This window comes from Tamandua tetradactyla, chromosome 7 (assembly GCF_023851605.1).
Source record: "Tamandua tetradactyla isolate mTamTet1 chromosome 7, mTamTet1.pri, whole genome shotgun sequence".
Lineage (NCBI taxonomy): Eukaryota > Metazoa > Chordata > Mammalia > Pilosa > Myrmecophagidae > Tamandua > Tamandua tetradactyla.
In genome coordinates, this window is record NC_135333.1 from 120,758,000 (window position 1) to 120,770,352 (window position 12,353).

Genomic DNA, 12,353 nt, shown 5'->3' on the forward strand with positions numbered 1-12,353 from the left:
CACTTAACACTTATTATATTTAAGTAATGTAACTAGACTGAACACATCAACTAACAAACAGGCATTGAACACTTAGATCTTATCAAGAGAGGTCATAGGATACAGTAAGGATTAGAATTATTTAATAAATGGGGTGGGGTCAGTAGAGAAGAACCTAAATGTTGTTGTTTGACTTGAGAAAGGTCAGAAATGGAAAAGGGAAAATGGCTGCAGTTTTGGTTAATTAGGAGGGCTGTGTAGGGAGGAGGTGGAGGAGGGGAAGCATCAGAAGAGGGCTGAGATCCTGTGGTGGAATCTGGAGAAGGGGGAGGAGGAGGAGATGGGAGAGGGTGATTTTCTGGCTGTGCCACAGCAGCTGCAGCTTGGCCAGGAGGTGCTAATGGTGGTGGTGGGGGATGGGAGAATGGAGAGTGGCTTTGAGGAAAAGGTCTTCTGTGGGCTCTAAGGGAGAGACAGGGAGAGGAGGAGAAGGGGCATTGGGTTCTGAACTAGATTGTTTTGGGAGAGAGGACTGGAGAAAGATTGATAAGTAGAACAAGTTTGGTAGAGAGAGGGGCACCTATGCAAGCCAAAAAAGGCTTGAATACATGGAACTTCATTCCACATCCCAAATGAAAATAATGTCAAGGTCTAGAAGAATTTGTGGGTCAAGGGTTCTGTTTTCTGGCCAAACCAACCCATTATCTAATTTGTACACTGGACAGGTGGTATTGCAATAGAAAAATAATCTCTTGGGTCTTAAATCAGCAATAAGACAAAGTACTGCCTGTTTCCCATGAAAATAGGTAGGGTAAGGAGAAATTCTCATTCTTAGAAGACTTAGAAACAATCAAGTGGGCATCCCCCCCTTGAGAGTTTTAAGTCCCAGTGAGTATGTGGAGGAGCGAATGGAGGCACCCCACCATTTCATTCATTCCTAGGGTCCAGGACCCAGCACAGGTAACTCTCCTCTAGTGTTGGGATTTAGATGTATTATCCAGGACAACAGAGAAAAAGAGTGCCAGGGAGAAAAATGGAGACCATTTTTTCTTACTGAGATGATTCACCAGTGTTGGTGCTGAAGTCAGGCAAGTGGGTTCCATGCCTTCCTATGGAGGTTCTGTCTCCATTTCCAGTCTCACGTATCAGCACCAAAATGATAGGACTTTCAACCTAGAGGGAGGAGAAGAGATTAAAACTCCAACAAAGGAGCTTTATTAGGAGGTTATGTGCAGATAGGTTAAGGCATATCATTGGTGAGGCTTAACATTTAAATGCCCCCTTAGTCATGCAGGGTTGCAACTGCAAGAGGGCAAATGTTCGGTAAAGGGAGTTAATTGCAAGATAACATCTGCCAGAGGGCAAAAAGGCATGACCTAGGGTGGGCTCAGTCGGGATCTTGGAAATCATGGGTGGGGAAAACTTCATGTAATATTTGCTAGGGGTTGTTCACATCATGGGGGAAAGGGTTCTGCATAACATTACATGTGTCCTCCAATATTTGGGTTTTCCCTGTATGAAACAAACTTGTATGTGTGTGTACTTCAGTAAATCTCCTTTGAAGAGAATAAAATGATTCCTTTAGCAGTCATTTACCAAGAAGTCTGCCCTTGGCTTCAAAGAGTATGCCAATTTAATTGGAAGTGATATTTCCTCTTATGGACACAATATTTAAAGAATGTGTCTACTCTTTGGCTTTTTAAAAATGAATGATGAGGTAACATATTTGCTCTCTGGGATAAATTCAAATACATCTAAATGTAACCATTGCACATAGAATAAAAGAAATGATACCTAATTACCATAAAATATTTTTAAAACCAATTTAGAGGACCCCATGTCTCCCAGAGACAGTGTGAATGCTCTGCAGTGCCTGGTGGAACAGCTTGAGCCTGAAGCCCGTGAAAGGGATCAGTCTCCCTGCAGGTTGCAGAACTCCAGCAGTGCTGCATGCAACATGCCTGTGAGGATGGCCTGCTGGTCAGGGTGCCAGCCAGGAGGAACCACTTCTGGGAGCCCAGGTCTTGTGCTTTACTCTGAAGATCCTGGGGAAGAAGCTCATTGAAGAATGCCTTCTACAACAGCATGATAAACAACTATCTCCAAGTTTCAAGAAAACTTTTCTCTAGCCAAACAACTTTTAAACATTTGAGACTGTTTTTGTCTGACAAAACTGCCACAATGCAACACACCAGATATGGATAGGCTTTTAATAAGGGGATTTATTGACTTAAAAATTTATAGCTCAGAGGAAAAGCAGCTAGCTTTCATCTGAGGTTCTCTGTTACATGGGAAGGCACATGACAACATCTGCTGGCCTTCTCTCCTGGCTGCTGGGTTCCAATGGCTTTCCCCAGGGTGATTCTTTTTTACATCTCCAAAAATCTGGGCTGAACTGCAAGTGTAGAGATAAGTATACTGAGCTGCTTGGACTGGGCTTCATTGACCTCTCTCTTTTAAGCTTCCAGCTAATTAAAATAAACATCACTCATTGCAGAAGGCACTCCTCTTAGCCTAATGCAGATGCAATCAGCCATAGATGAATTTCACATACTAATGATTCAAGTCCACAGGAACAGAATGCCAGGGGCATTATCACCTGGCCAAGTTGACACATGAACATAACTCCACAGAGACCTTTCCTGTGGCCTCATCCTATAGTGAAAATTCCACTGAAATTGATGCTTTTTTGCTCAAATAAAGAAACTGAATAGAAAAGTAGATTTTTTTTATATAATAATGACCTGGTTCTATTGGTGAAGTGCTCTATATTTTAAAATCCTACCACCAAATATACCAAAATACATCTCTTTCATAAGTGAATCACCAGCGTTTCTGAAATGTTATCTGAAATACCATGTGTATGTTTTTGCTTTTAAAACCAAATATTCATAATTTGTTGTTTTTTTAATTTTTATGCCATTACAAAATCTCATAAATTTGGTGTCTACATGAAAATAAGCAATTACAAGATTCAGAGGAAGAATAGGCTGTAGTAATCAAATAATGTTTGATTTTTCTAAATGAGAAGACTTTTATTTTTAAACACTAAACTTGGGAGCTGTTTTGAGCAGACTATTCTGGGGAAAGATTAATATTGTGTCATGAATGAGATTGCCTCATCCTGTATATGAAGCAGATTTGATCTTCGTCTTGTTAAGTTCCTTCATTTTATGATTGTGCTTTAAGTAATACTACATTATTTAATGTCTTTAATAAATGCTTAAAATGTACAGTGGTAGAATGCTCACCTTTCATGCGGGAGACCCAGGTTGGATTACTGGACCATACACCCACCCCCCACCCCCAAAAAGTAACCTATGTTCAAATGGTTAAAGTCAATGTAATGTGAAATATTATTGCCTCAATGAATTATTAATGCCACAATGATTTAGTTTAATGATGTGCCTTCAGCTTGATTTGGGACACTTTTTAAAAGGATACTTTATATGTGTTCATAAGAATCTCTAACAAGTTTAGAAATAAAATTTTTGCTTACTTCATCAAAAAAAACAAGTTAGAATCCTTTAAAGGCAATTTTATTAAATATATTTAGTATTCTGATGGATAACTAAGGACTAATAATTTCTAAATAATATTTTTATTTCAGGACAGTTTTATATTTACAGAAAAAGAGTGAAGACAGTGCAGAGTGTTCCCACAGGCCTAACATCCATTTTCCTCTATTACTAAATCATACTTTAGTGATACCTTTTTACTAATAATGATGCAATTGATTTGTTATCATTTATTAAAGTCCATGTTTTATTCAGATTTTTTATTGTAAAATTTCCTTAAGGATACTACATTACATTTATCATCATGTCTCCTCAGGCTGTTGTTGGTTATGACATGATTCTCAAAGTTTGTTTATTTGATGACTTGACATGACAGTTTTGAGTAGTAAAAGGTAGCTATTGTGTAAAATGACCCCAAAGTGTCAATTTCACTAGTATTTTCTTCATGGTTAGACTAGGGTTGTATCTTTTGGGTGGAAGATCATGTAGATAAACTGCCATTTTTATCACATCATATCAAGGCTACATACATCAGCATAACATGAGGTAGTGTTTGTCAGATTTCTTTGATGTAAAGTTCTTCTCTTTTTATCTCCTTTTCCATAATGATTTCTAGGGAAGGAAATGATTTCTTTGGACTTACTAATTATTATTTTTCATGCAATATATACACACAGTGGGTAAAAATATAATAGTATCCTATAGGAATGATAATTCTAATTAAGTTGTGATGGACTAAAAATTATTATTTATTAGTCATGTAATATAATAAAATGTGCAGCACATGGTACACTAAATAAAGAGAAAATTATACAATATATTAAAGTCTTGATATACTGAATTCTTAAAATACAAAAGAGATAGTTCAAAATTTTAGTCTTATTTTGATTAGCTATTCAAAAGAAGAGAAATTAAAATTTAAAATATTTCTAATGGACAAAGAAAAAAGGCAACAGCTTCTTTCTAACAGCATTTTTGTGGGGAAAAAAAAGGAAGTTTAAAGAGTGATGTAGACCAATAGCAAAAAAATGGCAAAAAGGAGGAAACTAGGTATTAGAAACTATAAATGGATAATTGCATATCAGCCCAGACTCCATATTTCATTCCCTTCCCATAACTGAACACATTTTCATTTTCTTGAAAAAGAGATAATTCTCTGTATCACATGCATGAAGGCTTTCTTTACTTGTTGGTTCCTTAGAGTGTAGATGAAGGGATTCAAAAGTGGGGCAACTGAGGTATTGAGCATTGCAACTCCCTTGTTAAAGGACATTCTTTGTTTGAATGAGGGTTTAACATACATAAGGATACAGGAGCCATAAGAAATGGAGACCACAATCATGTGGGAAGAACATGTGGAAAATGCCTTTTTCCTCTGATTAGTTGAAGGGATTTTTAGAATCGTCAATGCAATGTAAATGTATGATATTATCACCATTACCAACGTGCCCAAGAGTGTTACCAAGGCTGAGATGAAGCCCATGGTCTCCAGGAGGCATGTGTCTGAGCAGGAGATCTGCAGCAGGGGAGTGGTGTCACAGTAGAAATGATCCACAATGTTGGAGGCACAGAAGTCAAGGTTGAGACCCAAGATGAGTGGTGGAAATATGACAAAGAACCCAGCAAGCCAACAGCTGAGGACAAGCTGTACACAGACTTTGCTGCTCATGATGGTCGTGTAGTGCAGGGGCTTACAGATGGCAACATAGCGGTCATAGGACATGGCTGCCAGCAGGTAAAATTCAGATGCTCCAAGAAGAAAGGCAAAAAACACTTGAGCTGCACAACAGTTATAGAAAATGGTTTTGTCCCCAGTTGCCATAGTAGCCAGCAATTTAGGGATGCATGTAGTAGTATAAGAGATTTCTAAGAGGGAAAAATTTCTAAGGAAAAAATACATGGGTGTCTTGAGGTGAGCATCCAGCAGGGTGAGTGTGATGATGATTAGATTGCCAGTGATGCTGAGCAAGTAGGTGAGAAGCAGGAAGATAAATAACACAACTTTCAATTGTGGGTCATCAGTCAAACCCGCTAGGATAAACATGGTCACTCTTGTATGGTTTCTCATTACTGTCCTAGGACTTCTATCACATCTGAATAGAAAAATAGAATAATGCCTGATGACCCCGATGGCAAGATAGCAGTGATATCTAATAATTGAAGTTAGGAAACCAGTATTTCAGAAAGTATATTTATGTTTTACATATGTTTATGCCAGTAAAAATAAATATTCATTTCCAGAGTAACTGGAGAGAGACTTAACACATTTAAATATATACTCTAACATGGGAAAAACTCTTAAGAGAAGCAACTGTTCATTATTTTATGTGAATGAATTAGAATGCCCATACATCCAAGTAAACGTAACTTCTGTCTGGAAGATATGCAAGTGTTGGGATAATATGCCATTTAAATGGTCAGTTAAAGACATTGTAAACTAATACAGAAATGACAAGTGCATCAGTTTACTTTTAGCATTTAAAACAGTATCCATACATACCAAGGCTATATCTCTCAATATCTAGGATAGTGAGCCCTTCACTGTCTACTCGGTGAATCAAAACTCAACTTCCATGATTCTAATCTGATTGCTTTCATTTATGGCTGATATTAGAATTTTAAAATGCTACTGTAAGTTAGAGAACAATTCCATTTGCTTTTCCTGTTAGGATTCTCATCCTACATCTCCTTTGTCACTCATCACAGATATCACTTACTACTGCAATGCACATTTGTTATGAACAGGTGGTATTGCTTATATGGAGAGCAAAATACAATATTTTTTCTGCTAGTTAAGGTTTTGAGAATGGACAGGGTCAAGTAAAATGAAAGAGAAACCTAAGGGATATAGAAGCAAATCAATATCAAGACAAGTTTAGGAAATGTTATGAAGAGGTAGAAGTAAAGGGAAGAGAAAGTTAAATTGTTATGGCATCCTAAAGAGAATTAAAAGGGAGTTTTTAGATTGAGTTAGTTTATTAGGTAAATGAGCTCAAGAAAATTTAAATTATTGAACATTATATAATTAATTAATGAGGACAATATTTAACAAGGAAAATATTTATATACTTAATACATACCACTTTGCTCATTTCCTAATGTACAGAAAAAATCATGACGCTCTTAAATTAGCAAGCTCTAAAAGAAAAAAGAGAAATGAAAGTATTTGGTAAATTACAAACCCCCTATGATTGGTAGGAATGGTGCTGATACAAATTTCAGGTAGACAATATTGTCCTATCACAATAAGGATACTGCAATGACTGGTGAATGAACTATTACAAAATTTTGGCAATACCAAATAACTGGATCTATTGAAGATTATGTATGTGACAAGCACTACTCTTAATATTTTCATATATTATATGAGACATGGTGAAATTAAAAATGAAAAGCAAGAATGTACACAAATATACCTAATGGCAACATTTATACAAATGCAAAATCGCAAAATGTCTAAGCTAGAATTTCACCACATCAAACCATTGCTTTATCCAACTTCAGCAAGCATAGGTACCACACATCACCACCAAAAAAACTGTAAAAGAAAACAACAAAGGTCATATAATGAAATCATTATAGTGATTTCAAATAGTCTAAAAAACACAGGTAATAGTTGCAGTTAAAATGAATTTGTTAGGTATTCTTAATATTAGTTAAGTATTAACAATTAAAAGTCTTTTTGTCTTTTCTTTTTTACATCATTATTCCATTTGATGTTATTCTCAGTTAGCTCCAATTTAAATTGTACATGGTGGTAGAAAGCTAACTATTGAATGTTAATAGAAGAGTAAAATTGTGTTAAAATCTATCAACTGAGAGAAATTATCCGTAATTTTAGAAAGATTATCATTTTCAAAATTTAGACTCATAGAGCAATCTGTCCAATATATATATGATTCCAGATGGCTTTATTTAATAAGGTCTTATGCAGATTTACTCAGGCAAACCTTCTGTACTTGGATACTTAACTCTTTTATATTCTGGTGAGCAGGGCACGCTGATGCTCCATCCCTTTCTCCACGTAATTCGCTCCATCTGAAAATACCTAAAATACTTGAATAACGGTCTTAAAATTATGTTTGAGTAATTTACTGAACATTATCTAGAAAGTTTATCAAATTATCCTCTTACTACAATTTACTTATATTAAGTATGAAACTTAATCATCTCTTGATTCCATGGAGGATTTATGCTTTCTGTGCCCTGAAGGAAAATATCTAACAAGAATGAGGAATTCTCAGAGGGAACTGAGATCCAAGAGCATCATTTCCTAAGAAGTCACCAAATTGTACATTATTGTATGACATAAAATAACACACACACACCATTTCTTTTAATTATGTCTCTAGAGAATTTACTATAGATTGCCATAATATGTGTTACTTTACCACACATCATGGTTTGAAATGCTAGGCACATAGATAAGGATGTAGAAGCCAAAAGAGTAAAGGTTACTTTAGATGAGAATAAAAAGTGAGACTGTAAAATGAAAATACATTCTGTTGTAGATAATTGACTAAACTGAAAATGTCACTCAATTCTCAAGGGTCATTTAAATATTTTGCACGTGATTTAACCTTCACCTTTTTCTGCAGATTTTCATTTCCACAAATAGTCTTTGTATATTACATGGTAGGTCAGAAACTAACATAAGAGTCAATAAACATTCTGTAATACTTTTTTATTACTACTACAGTTTCCTATCTTATGTGTGGCTACCCAGATGAACATCCAATTTTCAATTCCTATTCTTCTTTGCTGCATATTGTGTCCAGTTCTGGTCAATGGGCCTAAATCAAATATATGCATGCAATACCTTGACATTGCCTTTATTAATAGGGGTTTATATTTTCTCATTTACATTCTCAAACTCCTTTAATGAAAATATAATGCCAAGCTCTTATATTTGGCAAGAATGAGCAAAACATTCTAGAGATAGCAACTGAATAAGAAAGAATGCATTCAATTTCCTGGATACCATACTAGTATACTAATCCTAATGAATTTAACAAACATTTTTGTAATACCAGCATGTATGCTAAAGTGAGATAAAAATAAACTTAAATCTTGTTTAAGCTGATGTAATATTTGCCCTTACTGTACCCTGCAAAACTTATGTCATAACCCATATAAAATTTGGCATCAGATGGGGTTGGATCAAAGATACCCTTAAAAGATTCCATTAAGCAGGGGAATTTGGAATTGGTTAACTGATTTTGAGAGTGAGGTAATCATTAAAGAATGGAATACACATAGTAAGGTCTCCAAGTTTTCTAACTGTAAGATCACTTGAAGTCACTTGGAGAGAAATATATATTAAAGACTGCTCATTCTCCAACTCAACCTCAGACAATACTTAAAAATATTATGGGATGTGAAATAAGAGTGCTAGAAAAGTGATATGACCAGTTTCTACAACACTGAAATAAATGAGAGCATTTGAAATAAATGACTTTACGTTCTTGGCTAATTCGTTGTCAAAAAACCTCAGATTTTTCATGACTGTCCCCAATAAAGTTCTGTCCTTGTGCCTCATATCTATTGTAGTTGAAAACTAGAACAATTTCTGATCTTGCACTTTGTGGCATAGCAACATAGTTTGAATTCACACCATACTATGTTTCATTGCAATACATTGATTGGAAATTATGTGAGAGGGACACCAATTATAATGGACATATTTGGGATAACTGGGGTAAGTCAGGTTAAACTCAATCCCGAAATCCCACAGGAACACATTGCCAGTTGCAGTTTTCTCTATTCCTCTGTCTATGACACTGAGATTGGCTTTTGGATAGACTGATGGCCACAATGGTAACATCTATCTTCAGAGTATCACAAATATCCTCTTGTCCAGTACAAACAAAATTCACTGCCTCTATATTGATAATTAGAGTTATAATAGAGAATGCTAAAGGGGATTATTAAAAGGAAAACTGGGATGAGAAGAAATGTTTAAAGTATTATAAAATATTGCCAATTTATATTGACAAAAGCATGGAGAATATATGAGGAAATAGATTTTAAGGGCAATAGACCAAAAAGGGAGCAAATATAACTTTATATACAGATGACTTTCATAAAGTTGTTGATATAGGTGCAATTACCAGACTTGTTAGATCAAATAGGAGAGCACAAACATCTGCTGCTATAATTTTTTTTCTAATGTTTATTCCATCAGATAACTAAAATTGATCTCCAAAATGGCATATTAAATGAACTTGAAATGTGTTATAAGATAATATAGAACTTTCATCATGTACAGTTCACAAATTTAACTCCTAATTATGTCATTGGAAAATAGCCAGAAGAAAGTGTTTTCTATAAGTATGCTCTTTGGGCAGGGGAATTAGCTTTGAAAACTATTGAGGTAACTGATGCCCTGAAATGAAGCTGTGTTAAAACAGACTCTCCAATTTCATTTGAGACAACTGACTCCTAGGAAGACATGGTCCAGGGAATATCATTGAACACACATATGCAAGGTTGGGGTGGTACATTTTACTAAAATTGATGTATATAACTGAAAGAATTCTAGTATAATGCAAAGAGGCCTGCCTTCAGCTATCATTATGGAATAAGAATCACTTAAGCAATTACATAACTCAGTCACTGCAAAGATCCAGAAGTCATGAGGAAGCCAGAACACTTTAGGAAGAATGATGCACTGATTTCACCTATATGCAAATATTCTTCCATCTTCCTCAAAAGGACATATGGCCTTTTGCATGCAGAGGTGCTAACAGAAGAGAGTGAGACTTGGAACTTTGAAGAATTATTTGACTCCAGGTCTGAGTTGCTGCATCCAGATATCTGAGCTGAGGAAAAGGGGGAAGTGGAAGATTAAGAGATGAGTATAGATTATGCCTTGATCTATTAGAAAATCATTGTAGTGCAAGTGCCTGATTTCATATTTAGAATAAATATACTCAAGGCCAAGTAGAAGATCATGGAGTACTCTAGCTAGCAAATAATAAAGCTAAGCATTATTACATCCCTAAAAAAACCTACTGAAATTAGTGCCATTGTCCAAGACTAAAAAATATCAAAGGAGTGGTTATGAGTTCAATATAAATGTTCAATCCAATCATTTGAATGTTTCCTAAGGAAGACAGTTTATTGTTTTTGAGAATGGCACTGAGTCATTTATAAAATAAATATGTATATGTGTGTATATATATACATATATATCTTGACACCAAGGACACCTGCTTTTCAATATATGATCTATTTATAGTAGTATATCGCTACAAATTCTGGTACTAGGTATACAGGTGTTGAACTGTTAAATGCATTATTTATGAATTAATAGGTAATACCAGAAGTGGTATTTAACCACTTTAACTAGTAGGTACAATAATGTACTTTCAAAATCTTGTCACAAATTATCTTTCTGGGACTTTTACCCTCTCAAAATCTTATAGAACATCACAATGGTCCGCTGTGTTTAGGGCATCATGAAGGTAGGATCAGGTAAGTAGGGAAAATTTGGTACATCAATACCTTGCCTTGGCAAGAGAATGGAATGTGTATGAAATTAACTTCATCAGCCTGCCACCATGGTGAAGCTTTCTAGGACACAGTCATTTGAACCATGTCAGCATATTTCTCCTGAAAGGAAAGAGAGGTTGTACATCTAAAAAAACAACTAAGAAAAGTGATTATGACCCCCTTTGGATTTTGGAAGTTATATATAGAAAATTTTCACTTTCTACTCCAAAACATTCAGCAGAAAAATGGCTGGATGCTATAATTTTACTGATACCCATAGGAAGAGAAGATTCTCCAGCCAGCCAGGTTGCAGTTCCAAAACTCTCATAATTGTTCCAAAATAACTTTTAATGGGTAATTAACAGTCATAACATAAGTATCTAAAGAATTAGAACTAACCCATTCCATACAGAAGCTGCCAGTCACAGGTGACTCCTGGGCACCTGAAATCTGGCTAGTGTGATGGAGACACTAATTTTTAAATTTATATGAAATTCAACAACTTAAACTTGAAAACTTTAATTTAATGGAAAAAAAAGCATTTTCCATTAAATTTGTTTTTATTATTTTGGTTGCAATACTACAACATGTATTCTATAATATATTATTGCTGTAATGCAGTATGACTGACAGGTATGTGGGTCATTTATAGTATTACACATAAACACATCAATAATCTCATCAGAGCCAAAGACTTCATTCAGTTCAAATGATTTATTTCATGTTTCAATGTAAAACTAGAAGCGATTATTTGAATATTTCATGAAGAAGGCACAATTTATCATGTTAGCTAAGCCATTATGATTGATAAGTTAATGATAATAATTATCTTACTAATATCTTAAAATCATTTGTTATCATTTAAAAATAAGTTTGGACCAATTTTTAAATTTAAAAAGCATACAACTGATGCAGAAACAAGCAACTATACAGAAACTTATATTTCTACTTGTACATTAAAGAAAAAAGAAACTTTAAGAAAATATTCATAAACTTCATAATGAATGGGAAACCAAAAAAACACATTTATTTATTGCATTCAAATAAATTTAAAGATAATAATATGGAAATTATACTCCATTGTCTCAGGAAAACAGTATCTGTCAGAATCTGTCAAAGAGATGGGTCTAGGTGAAGATACCAAATCTAGGATGAAAATCCTGTAGTTGAGAAATAAACTAATAACTTTCTCAGGATTGCAACCTAGACTTCATGTTTCATGTACCTTGATGGTATGAAGATGATAAGGCACCACTTTATTTGCCAAGCACAAAGACTAGTAAACATTGTATGGAGACTGTTTTAAGTTTGTTAAAGCTGGCCAGAATGCAGTACAGGAGAGGGACTGGCTTATACAAAGGG

General features: G+C 34.9%; 1 protein-coding gene and 1 pseudogene across 1 annotated transcript; one reads left to right on the top strand and one right to left on the bottom strand.

Annotated features, from left to right (window-relative positions):
- The first annotated feature begins 1,816 nt into the window (after window positions 1-1,816).
- Window positions 1,817-2,019, top strand: LOC143690074 (guanine nucleotide-binding protein G(I)/G(S)/G(O) subunit gamma-10 pseudogene; annotated as a pseudogene).
- A 2,607-nt stretch (window positions 2,020-4,626) lies between these two features.
- LOC143690075 (olfactory receptor 6C74-like) lies at window positions 4,627-5,565 on the bottom strand. The gene has a single exon (XM_077168068.1). The coding sequence runs from the start codon at window positions 5,563-5,565 to the stop codon at window positions 4,627-4,629; it is 939 nt and encodes a 312-aa protein (XP_077024183.1).
- Between the last annotated feature and the right edge of the window lie 6,788 nt (window positions 5,566-12,353).